This window comes from Pan paniscus, chromosome 8 (genome assembly GCF_029289425.2).
Source record: "Pan paniscus chromosome 8, NHGRI_mPanPan1-v2.0_pri, whole genome shotgun sequence".
Taxonomy (NCBI): Eukaryota; Metazoa; Chordata; class Mammalia; order Primates; family Hominidae; genus Pan; species Pan paniscus.
The window spans coordinates 131,641,481-131,660,953 of record NC_073257.2 but is presented as its reverse complement, the minus strand read 5'-3'; the positions used below and the strand labels follow the sequence as shown (position 1 = coordinate 131,660,953).

The 19,473-nt window shown below is 39.0% G+C and overlaps 1 protein-coding gene across 4 annotated transcripts in view; it reads right to left on the bottom strand.

Moving 5' to 3' along the window:
* Positions 1-19,473, bottom strand: part of INPP5F (inositol polyphosphate-5-phosphatase F) — a 101,570-nt gene that overhangs the window by 23,896 nt on the left and 58,201 nt on the right. For all 4 annotated transcript variants that reach the window (XM_057299011.2, XM_034931605.4, XM_057299013.1 and 1 more), the window contains 7 exons: positions 11,460-11,588; positions 11,069-11,236; positions 10,892-10,948; positions 8,329-8,527; positions 7,602-7,781; positions 6,638-6,705; positions 957-1,081 (listed from right to left, as the gene is read on the bottom strand). In XM_057299011.2, coding sequence (XP_057154994.1) covers positions 957-1,081; positions 6,638-6,705; positions 7,602-7,781; positions 8,329-8,527; positions 10,892-10,948; positions 11,069-11,236; positions 11,460-11,588 — 926 coding nt within the window. The remainder of the gene's footprint in view (positions 1-956; positions 1,082-6,637; positions 6,706-7,601; positions 7,782-8,328; positions 8,528-10,891; positions 10,949-11,068; positions 11,237-11,459; positions 11,589-19,473) is intronic.

Genomic DNA, 19,473 nt, shown 5'->3' with positions numbered 1-19,473 from the left:
ATATATTATATAGGCAATTAGGTAAATGTTTATAGCTAATCTGCATTGTGAAATAAAGCATACTTAAAAACACATTAAAACATACTACAGACATCAGAAGCTTCTTTCCCCACCAAATTTCAATACTTAGGTAAATTAACCTAAGTTAGAACCAGGATTATGGCAAAAGAACCTTGCTGTCAGAATACACACGTTAAAGGCACCATCAAAATGATTCACTGGGCCGGGCACATTGGCTCATGCCTGTAATCCCAGCACTTTGGGAGGCCAAGGTGGGCGGATGACTTGAGGTCAGGAGTTTGAGACCAGCCTGGCCAACATGGTGAAACCCCATCTCTATCAAAAAATACAGAAGTTAGCCGGGCATGGTGGAGCGTGCCGTAGTCCCAGCTACTCGGGAGGCTGAGGCAGGAGAATCCCTTGAACCCAGAAAGTGGAGGTTGCAGTGAGCCCAGATCACACCACCGCACTCCACTTCAGCCTGGGCGACAGAGTGAGACCTGTCTTTTAAAAAAAAAAAAAAAAAGATGCCCTGATTGTTGTTGTTTTCCTCTAGTGAAGTTTACCCATCGAGAAAGAAGTATCACTACCAGACATGAAGAGGAGCCAGCAAGATACCCTTAAGGAAATTCTATTACTTCTGCTAGGCTCAGACCCAAGCAGAAAGGCAATGCCATCAGTTCTTTAGCTGGTGTGATCAAAGCAAAAAGGGAACTCTACATCTCCAAGATCTTCTGGAACAGAACGACTGTAAATATTTTGGAAACAACTCAAAATTTTAGCCAAAATAATGCCCACATGAAAATTAAAACAAAGTAAATGAATGATACCCTTTTTCTTTCCAACAATGAGAAGAAATTTTTATTCCCAGCAAAGAAGAGAAACTAAGGTCCCTGTGGCAGCATCTACCAAAAACACTGCAATTGATCAACACTATTCTCCGAAAGCCATCTTACCAGTGCTCATGGAAGTCAAACGAAACGTAAGTGAGGTGTGAGTTGTTGAAAAGCAACACTTGCTTCAGGTAAGCATCGCCAATAATCTTCTCTCTTCCTGCCTGGTCTACCAAGTTAATAATAACCTATAAGAGCAAAGAAACAGAAAAAATTTAGTTAGATGTTAGAATCACAGTGTGGTTTAAAATTTAATTAGATGTTAGAATCACAGTGTGGTTTTTAATAATTTGGAATTATGTGTTAGAAATATTTTATAGCCATACTTAGAAATTAATCCACGCAAACATCAATTTTTTTCCTATAAAATTTTCATTTGTTACATACATTTAAGTTTGTGAGAATTGACATCAATGACATTAATAGCTTTTCTATATATTTGCAATAACCAATTAGAATGAAATAATGAAAACAAGGTCCTTTGTAACAGCAAATATTTTAGATATCTAGATTTAAAAAGAAATAAAGAAAGCCTAAATACTGAACATGATAAAATGCTGCTGAAGTACGTAAAGCATATGATAGAAAACCTGAATAAACAGAAACATATACCATGTTACTAGGCAGCAAGATTCAATATTGTAAAGATTTCAAGTCTCCCCCAATTAATCTATACACTCAACCATCCCAGTCAAAATTCAATCAGGATCTGTTAATGAACTTAACAACTCAAAAGTTCATCTGGAAGAGTAAATATGTGGAAAAAATTTGGAAGCTAATAATAAAAAAGGGACTTGTCCCATTGGAAAGCAAAACATACTCTAAATCTGTAGCAATTAAAACTGTCATACTAGTGTAGAAATAGCTAAGTGACTCAACAGAACAGGAATGGTGGCCCAGAAGCAGACCTATGTAAACACTGAAGAATCTAAGCTATGCTCATGATACCACTGTGGGGCAAATATGGACTAGTCTATAAATGATACTGGGATGTCTATGTGTGGGGTAAGGAGAAACTTACATTAGCTCCCTACATCTCATTAATTATACACAAATAAATTCTAGAGGCATTAAGAAGCTAAATAGTTTTTCTAATGATAATAGAGCTAGAAGAAAACTTAGAATAATGCTTCTATAAATGTAAGTTGGAGCATGACTTTCTAAGCATAACTTTAAAAAATTTTAAGCCTGTGTACCAAATGACAGTATAAGCAAAGGTAAGAAAGCAAAGTGCTACCTAGGAGAATATACCTGCAACATAAAAACCAATAATGCATAAAGAGTCCTAAATCCAATACGGAAAAAAATGGTAAAGGATACAGAGAAAATCCACATGAAAAAAATATACAAATAGCTAATAAACATGAGACTACAATTTCTGAACCTATACTCAATGAAGAGATGACAACTTTAATACTCAAAGAAATGCAATTTAAAACAGAAAATGAGTTTTCACCTATACCTAGGCAAACGTGAATACTAAACACAGACCGCACTGGTCAATATGTGAGGAAATGGGCACTAGCTCCTACTGTCGCTTTAAAACAATTTTTTAAAAAAACCTGGAGTGATCTTTTCAGAAGCAACAGAGTGGTATCAAATTTAAATATACATAATGTCTGATCCAGCAATTTCATTTCCATAAATTTATTCTATAAAACATACAAGTATCCCAAAATATATAAAATGCTTTCTGTTCCTAGTCCATGGAGTTTTTAAATAAGAAAGATATTTTCTGGAGAGTCTTTATAATAGCAAAATAACTAGTACATCCTAAAGGTCCACCAATAGAGAAATGATTAAACAGCAGCCATGAGATCTTAAATGAAAACAGCTGCACAATAGTATATATGGCATAGTTTTGTTTTGACTTGAGTTTTTTATTGTGTATATGCATGTGTCAAGGTGGCTTTTTTTGCTGCGGATGACAAATTTGAGTCAACTGACTCATACCTCAGAACAAGTCTGGAGGTAGGACGGTTCCAACATGGCTTTAATAGTGATTCCCAATACCATTAAGGACACAGGTTCTTTCCATCCCTTTACTCTGCCATTCTTCCCATCTTTTTTATTCTGCCAGCATATCGGCTGATCCTGAGGCTGGTTCCTTCACAGTCTTGAGAGAGCTGTAGCAGTTCCACATCAAACCCAGAAACAGCAACCACAGAGGGACTATTGGTTCCTGTATCTCTTATTAGAGCAGAAAACCTGTTCCCAGAAGCCTCCCAGGAGACTTCCCCCACATCACCTATCTCATTGGCTAAATCCCCAATGAACATACACAGGTCCGTGCCTGAACCAATCACTGGTGACAGCAATAGGACCACCATGGCTGAGTCAGACTGACTGTGGGCCCAACGCCCTGGAAAGTAATTACCCAGGAAAAGGTGGATAAATGAACACTGCTGGGGTACTGTTCGAAATCAGGAAGTATCTGCTCAATACACACACCTAGAAAATTGATGTGAATGTCAACAGGGAGCAGGATCAGTGTGGGAGGCGGTTATTTCCTCTGCTTGCACACCTTAGTATTGTTTTGTTTTATAATTGCATGTTACACTTAAAATGTGGTTTATTCGTTATTGTATTTTTATTTTTTAATTTTATTTATTTACTTATTTTGGAGACAGAGTCTCACTCCATCACCCAGGCTGGAGTGCAGTGGCACAATCATGGCTCACTGCAGCCTTCACCTGCTGGGCTCAAGTGATTCTCCCACTTCAGCCTTTTGTGTAGCTGGGACTACAGCCATGTGCCACCAGGCCTGGCTAATTTTTAAATTTTTTTGTACAGACAGGCTCTATTCTTTATATCTACTTATAATTACACACATTGCTAATACATGAATTTATTTACACTGAAACAAATTCAAATGTAAAATAAGGTCAAATCCTTCCTGACCACAACCCAATCCTATGGCCCTCCCTGGAGGTAACTCCTGTTATCAGTTGGGTGTATCCCCATTCAGCCCACATAAATGCATTTCTGTACAAATATGCATGTCATATGTATGTGGATAGAATAAATGGAAGAGAACCAACTGTATGTAAATGACCTAATTTTGTTTTGTGGGATTTTTTAAATGGCTAACATACCATATGCTATTAAAAGTTTTCTCTTCTTACCCCACAAGGTGATGTTAAGATCTTCCCATTAGTACACGTGGATCTACCTCATTCTTTTCCATCATTTATATTCAATACTTTAGATGTGCCATGCCTGATTTTCCCACCTATTGTCCTCCTGATGAACAATTAGGTTGTTTCTATGCTGCAGTGAGTGTTCTTGTACATGCCTCCTTGACTGAATATGTTTCTCTCAGACAGATTTAAAAATTTTTTCTATTACAGTTCTAGTTGCTCCATGTCCTTGTCAAAACTTGGTATCCCTCCACCTTTTTTTTTTTTTTTTTTTTTGAGACAGAGTGTTGCTCTGTCACCTGCTGGAGCACAGTGGTATGATCTTGGCTCACTGCAACCTCCACCTCCTGGGCTCAAGTGATTCTCCCACTTCAGCCTCCTGAGTAGCTGGGACTACAGATGCATCCCACCGTGCCCAGCTAATTTTTGTATTTTTAGTAGAGAAAGGATTTCTCCATGTTACCTAAGCTTCTCAACTTTTTTATGTTAGCCATTCTGGTGTGTTGAGTAGTGGCTTTAATTTGCATTTCCCTGACAGTTAATGAAGTGGAGCCCTTTTGCATACATCTACTGACTTTCTGGATATCCTCTTTTGTCCAGCTCTCTTTTGGGTTGTACATCCTTTTGAATAAATTTTTAGGTTTTGTTTTGTTTTGTTTTGTTTTTGAGATGGAATCTCACTCTGTCGTCCAGGAGTGCAGTGGCGCAACCTTGGCTTACTGCAACCTCTGCCTCCTGGGTTCAAGCAATTCTCCTGCCTCAGCCTCCCGAGAAGCTGGGATTACAGGCACAAGCCACCATGCCTGGTTAATTTTTTTTTTTTTTTTTTTCAGTAGAGACAGGGTTTCACCATGCTGACCAGGGTGGTCTCAAACTCCTGACCTCGCGATCCGCCCACCTTGGCCTCCCAAAGTGCTGGGATTACAGGCGTGAGCCACCACGCCCAGCAGGCATTTTTAAATATACTCTAGATATGAGACCTTTGTCATACATACACTGAAAAATCTTAAATATCTTCTACCACTTTGTGAACTGCCTTTCCATTCTCTTGTGTCTTAACAAATACAAGTTTTTTATTTTAATAAAGCCAAATGTATCAAGTTTTTTTCACTATGGTGTTTTCTAAAGTCCTATATAATTTTAATAAAATTTTAATAATATTTACAACAGTATTTTAATATTTATAATTTAGTAAAGTTTTAATAAAAACGAATTTAAAGTCTAATTTATCATTTTTTTCATTAGAGTGTTTTTTAAAAATAAAAACTATTTCCTAGATGGGCATTACCTCTCATTAAACAACTAATAAAATATGTGATACATAATAATACATTGAAAACATGGGAAGACAATAGTTAGTGCTTTTTAAAGTCCTATTTAAGTCACCAGGTCAAAAAGATGTCTATTTTTTCTTCTAAAAGTTTTATTGCTTAACCTTTCACATTTAGGATCATAATCCATCTCAACTGATTTTTGTATAGGGTATATAGGATAGATATCAAAAATTAAAATTACTGGGCTAAGCAGTATAAGTATGTTTAATTTAATTGATAATACCTTCAAAATGGCTGTACCAACTTATGCTCCTTCAACCAATGTGTGAGAGTTATTTCAAAACCTAAATACTCGCCCCTTTTAACTCTTATCATCAAACCTCATTTTTTTTTCAATCTGAGGGTTTGCTATTTCCCTGCTGAGACTTTGTGATTGCCCAAAATTTATATATTAATTTAGGAAGAACTGAAATCTATTTAATATTGAGACTTCCCTTCCAGGAACATGGTATTTTCTCTCCACTTAAGTCAGGTTTTCTGTTGTGTTCTTCAGTAGTTTTTTTCTTTTTTTTCCTCCATACACATGCTATCTTTTTGTATGTTATTTTAGGCTGTTTCTTCCTACTTCATTTTTGTTGCTGAAAAAAAAAGGCATTTACCTATTCATTACACATTCCACGGCATTACTCATTCACACTGGTCACTGCTAATGGATAACAGAATTACTATTATATATTCATCTTGTATCAAAATCATTGAACTTGTATCTCACCTACCAGTTTTCAGTTGATTTTGGTTTATACACTTGCATTCTTATATGTGAGTGAATATGAAGGTGAGCAGAGAAAAAAAGATACTGAAAAATACATAACAAGTTATCTCCAGGAGGTTGAACTGTAGGTGGTACTGAGACATGACTTTCATTCCTTGGTCTAGATGCTTCTTAGATTGTTATAATTAATTGATAGCAATCTAACCTCTTCACGCTATCCAAACACAGTCTAAAGTAGCTGACCCTGCCGGGCACAGTGGCACATGCCTGTAGTCCCAGCTATTCGGGAGGCTGAGGAGAGAAGATTGCTTGAGCCCTGCAGTTTGAGTCCAGCCTGGGCAATATAGCAAGACAGTGTCTCTTAAAAAAAAAAAAAAAAAAAAGTAGCTGACTCAATGATTATTCTTAAAGAATATTAGGAAACTCTTAGCTTAAATGTGTTAAACTTCATGACAAATGCTTTAATTTTGAATAGTACAATGTTATTTTTATGAAATTTAAAGAAAACTTTATTTTTAAAGATGAAGGAACATTTTACTACTGTAAATCAAAGCCCACCTGTTTTTTGTAAATGTTCAGTTGTTCTTCGAAATGGGCACAGAAATAGGCAACAGTTTCCTTTTCACCTACAAAGAAGTGATACAAAATCTTTTTTTCCTTCCCATGTTTAAGACATATTAGTGTCTACTCCATCTTTCTTACTTTTAAATAATTTATTGACAGCCCAAATGAACTAAGATTGTCTAAAACCATCATTTAAAAATGAAATGCTAAGTCAAAGATCTGATTTTTTTTCCAGTTACACTACACTAAAATATATCTGAAAGTGCAAACTATGACATTATGAGATTATTTATATATCCAGCCTACTTCTCAGAAAAGCTTTCACGTAGTTTATAAGAGAATAAAAACCCCTCTAAAACAATATTTTAAAAACCAAAGCTTTACTGAATTCTCACAAAGAATACCAACTGAGAGAGAAATTTACTTTAACAATTTTTTTAAAATCAAGCTCATTCAGTAATCTAATTAGATTTAAATGACTTAGCTATTCCAAGATCAAAGTTAAAATACTAGAAGAAACAAAATACTCGATTAAAAAAACAAAACAAAACAAAACAAAAACTTTCACAGAAAAATATTTGAGTAAAGGCATCTTATTGATTTTTGGTAGATTCCATCTTAAGATATTTCCTGCTTCTACAAATATTGGCTAGATTCGCTCCTTTCCAAAGTTAAACATTCAATAAAGTACTCTTCAAAGCAATAGCAATTTAAAATCTCTGAGGTAAGCTGTTTTGCTCTACTGTTAGAGAAATTTTTTATTGTTAAATAAATGACTTAGTCAACTATTTTTACTCCTATGATTATTACATTACTTTCTATTACATTTTTCAAATACAAGTTATCGTTTTGAAAGAAGTATCTGGCAAAGCAAATCCAAACCTAACAGGTAACTAATTTCTTAAAAACTATTCTCTCTGAAATCATCATTTGCAAACCCAATAATTGACCTGCTTACTTCTGTCCAGCCGCGGTCTTGGGTTATATCGATACCCAACCTGGCTCCAAAAGACAGGCACAGAGCCTCGTGTTTGAACAAATGACAGGGTATGATTATGAACATGAATCAACTGCTCAGTCTCCACATAATTGGCAACATTTCCATTTTTATCCACTCCTCTTCGTTTATAGCGCATTCCTGAAAGAAAATTAAAACAGAAAACAGCAACATTTTTAAAAATTTATTTAGTCTGGCTAGATTACGCTTCCTAATCAAATGTATGTCTTCCAGGATAGCCTTGGGGATTCAGTGTGCAACTGCCAAGCAGAACAGTATCAACTTACCCAAAATCGTAACTGTATGCATCATTGTTTTTAACAAGTTGAAGCTCAGTTCCTCTGAACTGAAAGAGAAAGGTTTTCCCAAAGGCACTAGCACATAGGAAGGATTTATCACGGTGATACAGGCTGTCAGTGGAGTGCCAGTATTCTGAAGCACATCTCAAGTGACTTTTTCTCTTCTCTCTATATATGTACCTCCTTTTCCTTCTCATTTTGCTAACTCTCTCTTATTCACCCCTCTTCAAAAATTTGTCCCCAATTATATCACAGTATTTAGAGTCCCCAAGCACTTTGAAGCCAACTGTGTTTCCAAATCCATTATTGTCATTAGCATTTCAACACATCTGCAGCTTTTCCATTCTCACCTGGATTTGATTTGCATGCTATTACAGCCCTCCACTCACCTGCTCTGTGCCTACTTCGGCGTGAAATGAGAGCCACTAGAAATCGTGGGTGAATATCATCTACACAGGTGGACTCCTGAGGGGGGGTCTCTGGGCTGCTTTTCTCATCATCAGATGATTCGATATAATTAACCACAAGTTCTTCAATCTGCACAAAACCTTGGATCATGGGGATAATCCAAAAGTCCACATCTGGAGTCTGAAAACAAAATGAACATGATATTGTTTCTATTCTGTATGGCACTGCTACTTTCTTAAACCCAAACAGTAGTCAGCACATATTTCTCAGTTTATTAGAAGCAGAAACCTTCCATTATTCAACCATATTTTCTGCTTATTGAAGAACACCACGTAAGGAAGGGACAGAGGAGGTCTTTCCTTTTCTTTATGGTGAACACAGCCTAAGAGCCAGGCTGCCTGGGTACAAATCCAAGCTCACCATTTATTAACTCACTGAGGGGAGTCACCCTCGCCGTCGCTGTCCTTCTCCGTGAAATAGTAACAACTACTTCATGAATTGTGAAAATTAAATGGATAATACACGTAGTGTTTAGCACAGTGCCTGCCATATGGGAAGTATTTAACAAATGTTTATGATTATGATTCTCAACTCCCAATTGTATTAAGGCTTTAATAAAATACAACCAACTCTGATCACTTTATTATAAAACACATAGGTCGGCTTTATTTTCTGGCTTAGAAAAAAAAAGTCTCAATTCCTGAAGCTAAAATCTAAGTAATAAATGAAACCAAAAAGAAAAAACCCATTTCATAAATGTCTTATTTTAAAATGTCATCCAACATAATTAAGAGAGTACTGATTAGAGATTTCTTCTTCTGGTCAGTTGCAGTGGATCAACACCTGTAATCCCAGCACTTTAGGAGGCTGAGGTGGGCTATTCACTTGAGGCCAGGAGTCTGAGACCAGCCTGGCCAACATGGTGAAACCCCGTCTCTACTAAAAATACAAAAAATTAGCTGGGCCTGGTGGCGCAAGCTGTAATCCCAGCTACTTGGGAGGCTGAGACAGGAGAATCACTTGAACCCGGGAGGTGAAGTAGCAGTGGGCTGAGATCGTGCCACTGCACTCCAGCCTGGGTGACAGAGAGATACTGTGTCAAAAAAAACAAATAAATAAAATAAAGATTTCTTCTTCTGTCTCTTTCAGACTAAGAAGACAGATTTCTCAACTTATTATCTGCAGAGACAGTAAAGGATAAAAATGTTCCAGAGAGTTCTTCTTTGTCCTACTTTCTCTCTTATCTCCGTAAGTGTACCCAGCCTTAATCTCAGCATCCACTTCAAATCCACCTCTTCTTCCATCACCAAACACTCCAGGTCCTATCTCAGTTTTGTTTTGTTTTGTTTTGTTTTATGCAGCCTGCAGATAGGATCTTAGGAAGGTGGCTAAAGTTGAAAATAGTGAGGTAAAGGATCTACCTGCATTCTTATCACCATTCCCATTATTTGTATTTCTGTTCTAGCAATAAATGCAAAACTCTTGACAGGCATAGAGAAATTTATGCTGCCAAATGTCACCTTTGAATATGACGACTTCCAGTCGTCAGTTTTAAATGGTAATGTAAAAGCATTCTGACAAAAACTCGGCAAAACATGTTAGAGCTCGATATTGTCAGCACACAGGACAAATGCTCATTACAGATGCCCCTGCTTTTCTCCTCTACCACTGGGTTTTGGTGGTCACAGTTTGATCAGCATTGCAAACAGAGGTAAGAATAATCTCAGGCCTCATTCTCCATAGAGGCAATTGATGGGTATCTAGCGAAGACACCACTAGATTATGTGAAAATCATTGATACTAACCACCACTAAGGGGGAGAAACCAAAAGGAAAAGGTGTGAAATTTCTGAAAGGTTAAAAGATAACATATGACTTTATTCACCTATTTGCCTGCTTTGTTTAATGTCTAAAAGACAAGTGGCACATAACAGGCCTTCCATAAATATTTGTTGATTGAATGAATTGTCTTTAGACAGTCAATTTTCCAACATACATGACCAAGAAAAGGAAAAAAATAATCATCAAACCAAAGGAACTTCATGCAATAATCTCATCATATTCTGTATCTTCCCCCTATCAAATACTGGTAGTACAGCAATGGCCTCAGAGATTTGGCTATTCCAATTCCCAGACAGAAAACAGAAGTCCGGCGAAGGTAAAAAAAAAAAAAAAAAAAAAAAAAAAAAAACTGGTACCATTTCAGGAAAACTGGGCTCAAACATTCCCAATGGGTAGAAAGAAAATACCTCTTTTGCAGGAACTCTATGAACATGAGTTCCACAGCCTTAACTTACCATTATCCTATGGGAATGTGCTAAAAAGACAGGCCTGTGACGAGGCAGTGGAATTGTAAACTGCCTTAAAATAATGCCTTGGTTTTCCTGGCTAAATGATTCCCATTCCATAGGGGGAAACGTAGTGATCTTTAAAAATGTATCTTAATATAATTAAAAAACATTTGCTTAACAATTATAACCAGACGTTTTAGAAACAAACAGACCAATTTCAGTACGGTTAGGAAATTTTAGAAACAACTACTCACACCAATCTCAGTAAGATCTTGTATCATGTATTTATTCCAAAAAAATCGGTCATCAACCTAGAAAAGGTGCAGGAACAATAGTTCAGAAACACATTATTTCAGTTTTCCTACAAAAGCCAAAACAGGCCATCACTTCTTCCCAAGGGCAAACCCTGCTCTACGAGCTGTGAGTGGTACCTTCTGCCAGAGGGGCCGACCGTCCCTCTCCCCAGTGCTCTGCCTCTGCACGGAATTGGTCAGGTCATAGGTCAAGCTATAATAAAAGGATTCTGAGTCCATGAACATCTTCAGCAACTCTTCAAGTAATCTCCTCTCCAACTTCTCCTTCTCTTTACTTTCCTTAACCTATAAGAAATTAATCTACTATTACTACAGAAATTAAATGTAAAGTAGTCTGGGGATAACACATGAATTCCTAAGACAGAAGTGAAAATAATCCCAAGGGCATAAGGAGATGGTGCTTCAATACAACAAATGGTTTAAAAATAAATTTTCTGAGTGGAGAATTATCTCTCTATTTAAAACTAATCAAAGATGAATTCAAAGCCCATATCAATTAAACTCTTACTTTCTTTTTATTAGGAGCAGACACATTGGATTTAATATGCGTAAAGGTCTTCAGCAGAAACTTTGAGTCATCAGGAGATGGTATGATCTTCTCTGGTTTGTTAATACCAAAATGATGCTTCTTACAGAGCTAAATAGGAAGAGAAAGATGATTTGTTATTACTAATACCTGTTTGTTAAATGTTCGAGTGCAAAAGAGAATGCTACTGCTCAGGCATTCTGATTAACAGTAAACTTCAAGAGTTAGAAAAATTATCAAGTAGACAATTGATGGCAAACACAACTATGAGTCCCATGATGAGAAAGCTATAGCAGAGGATAAAACACAAAGAATACAGGGCAGGATATACTTAGGATTTAGAGGTGGAAAATTCAGGTTAGGCTCATAATCGGTTCTCTTCTAACATAACTGAAGAGTGAAATGTTCCGGCTGAGGTTATTAATGCTTTGGAAATTAGTATCTAGGAATTTAAAAATTGCAAAATGCACATTTGCTATGCTTCAGGGTTATGACTTTACAGGTATCCGTGCTAAATACTGATGCTAATTGAGTGTTTTGGTTGAGAAGATGGCTTAAGAGCCTGGTCTAGTGGGAGCCCTAAAAGCTGGACATTTCAACCACTCCCTCTCCTCCTACGCTCACATGCACTAATGAAATCAGCTTAATAACATACGCTTTGGGTCCGGAGATTAGTTAAACTTAAAGAAGCAGTAATTAGGGGCTGCAGGAGAAGTGCCGCACAGCTGACAAGGGTAAGGAAGGGCGTGGGAGCGTGAATACGGCTATGTTAAGAGAAGAGAAGGCACAGAAGGTTCTAAAGAAGGCTACCTGATTAAAGTTGAGGGATTTACATATAATTTCATGTAGCTCAGCAAACAAAGCAAATATTCTGAAATGTACACACAAATTCTGTTAACAATATGCAGACCAATTCCATTTTTTCAACAAACTAGTTTCATTGCTACACTAAGTAGGAGACTCTTAATAAGAACTAATAGTTACTAAATGCTTATTATCATCAGTGTGTTACAAAATAACTATTAAGATAAAGTGAGAAGAAAAGCGAGTTTAAGCTTTGATTGAGAGAGAGAGAATCCCTGTTTTATCAAATTTGGAAGTAGAAACTAATAACTGGACCAAATTTTCATGTGCAATGGAATCTCCAGATGATTTCAAGCCTTTTCAAAATCATGGCTATCAAAAACTGTCCACACAGGTTTCACACCATGATTACAGCTTTAAGCTGCTCCTGCCCTAACATTAAAGACAAGGGAACTAAAGATGAGGGAGAAAAGCTTTATACTCCTACTACCAGAACAGCTCACTTTATTTCCCTTCAAATAAGCAAAACTAGCAAGAATTCCAGGTGACAGGGAAGGAGAGAAGACAGAACCAAGCTTATGGACATGGCATCCCTCTTTCTGTGATCGTTTCCGTCAGCACACAGGCCCATCCTCCTCCGCTCCTCTCCTCTGCACACCCCCGCGCGACTCCTCTTCCTCAGCCACTGCTGTCCTCTTACTCACTCTGCACTCCTCAGTACCTCCAGCTCCACTCCTCCCATTCTCTCCCCAACTCGCCCCCCAACCCCCACCCCCTCCCCACCCCACCCCCGATTTGGCTTTCACCCCTACCACTCTCCCAAGCTACTGTCTGAAGCATGATCAATGACCTCCACTTTGCTAAATCCAATGCTCTTGGTTCTTAACTCTCAGTAGCGTCTGAGTCCCTCCCTCATCCTACAACACACGGCTTCACCTGGCTCCTACTGGTCACTCCTCCTCTGCCGCTTTGAGCAGTTCCTTTCCAGCCTCCTGCTTGATGTCTAGGTGCCCCAACGTTTGGTCCCTCATCCCCTTCTCATCTGCATTCACTCCCTCAGTGATTTCATCCAGACTCATGGATTCCAATACTGTCCTTATGCCAACCCCACCTTCCCAAATGTTTATTTCGAGCCCAGCTCTCTCCCAAAACTCCAGCCTCACATATCCCAACATTTCCACTGGGATGTCTACCAGACATCTCAAACTCAACACGTCCAAAACCAGAGGTTGAGGCAGGATCTTTGTCTTGTTGACTCCTACCTCCAGTGCCTTAGCAGTAGCTGCCATTGGAGCTTTCACGACCATCACTCCCCTTCTCCCATGACATTGCACACACCCCACCCTCCTTGATACAGCATCAGTGGGGCAGCAGAGCAGCAGTTTTAAAAAGATGCTTTCCCTTTGGTCTCCTGCTACTACTTTGCTTGTGGCACTTGGCAACTGCTGGCTAGCAATTTTTATATAAAATATCAGTGATTAGTCATATGAATAACTCTTTTAAAAACCTGAAAACATGCTTACTTGCTCAAAACCGAGCTACAGATTGTTACAATTTTAGTATTCAAAACGGGATACACAGACATAGCCATTATTTTTTTTTTTTTTTGAGACAGAGTTTCGCTCTTGTTGCCCAGGCTGGAGTGTAATGGCGCAGTTTCGGCTCACCACAACCTCCGTCTCCTGGGTTCAAACAATTCTCCTGCCTCAGCCTCCCGAGTAGCTGGGATTACAGGCATGCACCACCATGCCTGACTAATATTGTATTTTTAGTAGAGACGCGGTTTCTCCATGTTGGTCAGGCTGGTCTCGAACTCCCAACCTCACATGATCTGCCTGCCTCGGCCTCCCAAAGTGCTGGGATTATAGGCGTGAGCCACCGCGCCCAGCCAACAAAATCATTCTTTAAGAGCACTCAAGCCAGCAAAAATTTCCTCCCAGGAATCTATCAAAGGTCCGCTATTTCAAGTAAATGTGCAACAGCACACCTAGTCTGCACCCAGGTTTTCCTCACTCAGAAAGACCGAGTCCATTGTTCTCTTCAAGGTTAGTTTCTGGGATTAGGACCTGGGCTCATCATTCGCCCCTTTCCTTTGTCCCAACCTCTAATAGCCCCCTTCCTAGCACCTTGTGACATGTTTACACAAGTGAGAATCTTCTTTTAAATCCATTCCTCAAACATGGAATCCACTCCGAGAGCCAGCAGGGTACAGTGTCCCAGCCACTGGAACTGTAAGGACTATAGTCTGATTGGGGCAGGTCAAGGAGTAAAGGCTCCGATGACACTGCTTAGGCTTCCTAACTCTCTCGGAATGAGAGAACACTCCCTGCTGTCTCTTCCTCTGGTCCCCATGACAACAATCTCTCAGGGTCCTTCCCCATCTCTGGCTGTTCCTTCTCAGTCTTTGTGGGTGTATCTTTCTTCTCTAAAACTGATGGTATTCCCAGTGTTCTACCCTTAACTCTCTTCTCAGTCTTCATGCTCCATCTAGAAAATGTCACCCTCTTTCCTCGTTTTAACTACTACTACGTTTGCTAACTCCACTCTTTTGCCCTAATCTCAAGACTGATGCATGTGACGTCTCCCCCACACTGAGACACACTAGACCCTCAGACTCAGCATCTCTAGAACTGCGCAACACCTGCTCCCCAAATATTGTTCCTTCTCTGGTATGCCCTATTTCAGGTAATGACTGCACCACCCACTGGATCATTTAAGCAAGAAACCTTGGAATCATCTTCCATCATTCTCCTTCTCTAAGTCTCTCCTATCAACCCCAACCACTTCATGCCCATTGCTATGGTGTGGATTCAGATCCCTATCTTTTGCCCAGACCAGTATTTCTTCATGGAAATGCTACTGGCATGGCACACAGGAGATGTTCTATGCAGGATTATCCAACTCAGTGCAGACACTCTAACAGCTCCCCTCACGATCTAGGGAGTTCCACCTGAGCACCAGGCCTCAAGTGCTAAGCATGGCCCCAGGATCCCATCTCCCATGAAGCCCTGTTAGTCCTCTTTACTGTGTAGGGGCCAAATTCCCACCTGCTACTGTCTGCTTCTAGATGCAGACCCAGAAAGGCCTCTGGCTTCAGTCTGATCTACTTTAAAAAATGCTTATTCTCTAAGCTTGGCATTTCCTTCCTTCCTGCCTGCCTGCCTGCCTTCCTCCCTTCCTCCTCCCCTCCCCCTCCCCCTTCCCTTTCCTTCCTTCTATCCTTTCCTTCCTTCCTTCTTTCCTTCTTTGAGACAGAGTCTCACTCTGTCACCCAAGCTAGAGTGCAATGGCGCGATCTCAGCTTGCTGCAACCTCCGCCTCCCAGATCCAAGCGGTTCTTCCACCTCAGCCTCCCAAGTAGCTGAGGCACATGCCATCATGCCTGGCTAAGTTTTGTATTTTTAGTAGAGACAGGGTTTCATCGTGTTGGCCAGGCTGGTCTTGAACTCCTGACCTCAAGTTATCTGCTTGCCTCGGCCTCTCAAAGTGTTGGGATTACAGGCTTGAGCCACCACACCTGGTCTTTTCTATTTTTATTTCTTTTATCTACCCTCATCCTGGGCTTGAAACAGAGTTAATATAAGCCCATCATCCCTTAACTTCCTTATGTACAATTCCAAAATCCAAAAAACTGTAAAACCTGAAAGTGTATCTTTTAAGTTAAAAACTCATTTAATGGCAAAGCATGCCCTGAACTGATATGAAGATACTGATAATCATCACTTACCTCCCTTAGTATGAACATTCATACCATTGTTTAAGAAACATTAATGTGTTTTATCGTGGGGTAATGCTCCAGAACCACTTTAGAGGGTAGAAAATACAGGGAATAACCTTTTGAAAACCCCAAAAAACTTGAATTCTAAAACAAATATGGCCCCAAGAAGTTCAGATAAGGATTGTGGATCTGTATAACAAAGTTCAAACTCATGGAAACACCTTCACTGGAAGGTTTTCTCTGTCTCTTAAAAGTGATTTTTTCTAAATAAAAATCTAAAATTACTGGCCAGGTGCAGGGGCTCACACCTATAATCCCAGCACTTTGGGAGGTAAAGGTAGGCGGATTGCTTAAGCCCAGGTATTCAAGACCAGCATGGGTAATATAGTGAGACCCCATCTCTTCAAAAAATAGAAAAAAAAAAAAATTAGCAGGGGGTGGTGGCACATGCCTGTAATCCCAGCCACTTGGGGGGCTGAAGGCCGGATGATTGCGCCAGTGCATTCCAGCCTGTGTGACAGAGCAAGACCCTGTCTCAAACAAATAAATGAGATTACTATAAATGCAAACATTTCCAGTGAGTATGTTAGAATCTGCTACACAGTTATCTTTAGAAAATAAAGTATAGAGCACTACCTTTCTGAAAAGGTTAAATTCAGTCCTGACAAAAAACAGGGATAGAGAAAATTACTTCTTAGGATTCCTTCCCAGTCCTAAGGTATTTTGTTTACACAGAGCCCCAGGGATTACAATGCATAGCACTGGCAACAGGATCACCTTCCCTTTTCCAGAGGCCCAGCCAGGTCTGTGTGGTATGTGGTTAGGTCCTTATCACAACTCTGAAACACGGGATCTCAGAAAGAAAACACCACAGCCACAAGTTCCACAGCACTTCCCTAGTTTTTAAATTACGCTTGCAACTTACATCTTGTGACCGAGACTAAGGGTTGATGTTGCTGCTGCCATTTAAGAAAAGGGACATAAATAATTTTATGTGAAAAGCTGGTATCTACATCCATCTGAAGCTAAAATTTTAAACAGGTGTCTGATGGAAACTAAATACGGAAAATGATGCAGTTATCTATTAAGGCAATGAGATACACAAATAAGATATGCAGACATGGAACATAAGCCTATATAACTTTAAAGGGTATTTTTTTTCTAAAGAAGCAACAACTATGTCCTCATTGTTTAAACCATTACAGATTCTTCATACCCTTATACAGATTTTTAATTTTTCTTTTTTAGAGACAGGGTCTCACTCCACCATCTAGGCTAGAGTGCTGTGGTGCAATCACAGCTCACTGCAGCCTCAAACTCCAGGACTCAAGCAATCCTCCTGCCTCAGCCTCCTGAGTACCTGTGACTACAGGTACACACAAATATGCCCAGCTAATTTTTAAATTTTTCATAGAGACAGGGTCTTGCTATGTGGCCCAGGCTGGTCTCGAACTCCTGGCCTTAAGCAATCCTCCCACCTCGGCCCCCCGCCAAAGTGCTGATATTACAGGCAAAGTCAGTCTCAGTCTCTCTCTCTCTCTCTCTCTCTCTCTCTCGGGCGGATCACAAGGTCAGGAGATCAAGACCATCTAACCAGGCTAACACAGTGAAACCCCATCTCTGCTAAAAATACAAAAAATGAGTCGGGTGTGGTGGCGCGCACCTGTAGTCCCAGCTACTCGGGAGACTGAAGCAGGAGAATCGTTTGAACCCGGGAGGCGGAGGTTGCAGTGAGCCGAGATCGTGCCACTGCACTCCAGCCTGGGCGACAGAGCGAGGCTCCGTCTCAAAAAAAAAAAAAAAAACAGTCTGGCAGTTCCACAAAAGGTTAGAGTTACCATATGACCCACCAATTCCATTGCTAGGTACACACCCAAGAGAGATTAAAACAAATATACCACCAATAACTTGTATGCAAAATGGCTTATAATAGCATTATTCATAATAGCTAAAAGGTGGAAACAACTCAAATGTCTACCAACTGATGAACAAATAAATAAAACATGACATACCCATACAAGGGATTATCTGGCAATAAAAAAGAATAAAGTACTGCTACACACTACAACTGGCATGAACCTTAAAAGCTATGCTAGGTGAAAGAAGTCCATCACAAAAGGCCACGTGGTGTATTATTCCGTTTCTATGAGATGTCCAGAATAGACAAATATTTACAGAGACAGAAAGGAGATTAGTGGTTGCATGGTGCTGGGGAGCTGGAGTTTGGGAGGAAGTGAGGAGTGGCTGCTAACGAAGACAGGGTTTTTTCGGGGGATGATGAAAGGTTCTAAAATTGATTGTGGTGATAACCACATGACTCTGAATACACTAAAAACCATTGACTTACATACTTTAAACGGGTGAACTGTAAGGTATTTGAATTATGGTATGTGGATTTTTTTTAATTGGCAAACAAATAAGGCATATATTTGCGATAAAAAGACAACAGAGGCAGAAAACTAGAAATTCTATTAATACCCGTCTCTGAAATAAGATTGCTTCTGCTCCAATTACAGAACACAGACTTAGGCTTTAGCAAATCTGGGAACAGTGACCACATTAAAGGATGCTGCTGGAATAAATGCAGATTATTCAAACTGATACACAGACATCCAAATCAGAAAGTCATACTAAGGAGAAATAAGTAGTTTTGTTTAACAAAGTCTTCCTATGTTCTTAAAAAAATAATAAGACTAGAGGGAAATATGTAAAAGTGCAAAACAGAGAAACTATTCTGAAACATGTGAAAGTAACACTGGTCCTCCAAAGAGCCTAGGCACAAATGGAAACACCCACCAAAACTCAGTAGAATATTAATAGCAATTATTTCCAAGTGGAGGAATTTTTTTTCTTCTCTTTTACAATTTACTGTATAACCAAAAAACAATTTAAAAAGGATTAAGCTTCTAAAAACTCTTTTAAATTGAGTTATATGGAAATTGAAATAGATACCAAGATTTAAATTAACATGTTAAAAGATAATAAAGTTGTGATTTTCAACATGTGGTTCTTTGCCCTTCCTGTTGTTTACTGTTGCAAAGTTCCTTTACCATAAAACAGGATTAAAAGGAAAGAAAAAATGGCAAAAGTGTAAATTTCTAAAATTTTAATCTCTTGAGAGAAAGGTGTACCAAACTATTTACTGAGATAGGACCTGGAAATACTTTCTCTGTAGTTACTTTTACTCCCAATTAGCAAGAGTCGTTACATATACTCAACTCTTAACGTGAACCACGATCTCGCTGCCCGAGAAGTACGGTAGTTTATACTGTACAGCCCAACAGCTGTAAAAATAATTATGTCAATGGAGGAAATCTCACTTCCTTTTTATTTGAATATAATCTCTTTCCCTTAGACTATCGAGAGAGAAAAAAGGGAAAGTATGAAGAATAAAGAAGTTCTTAAAGCTTTGATAATATTCACACTTTTGCCCTTAAAGACTCCATGTAAATGTTAGTTCCTAAAGCCATCTTG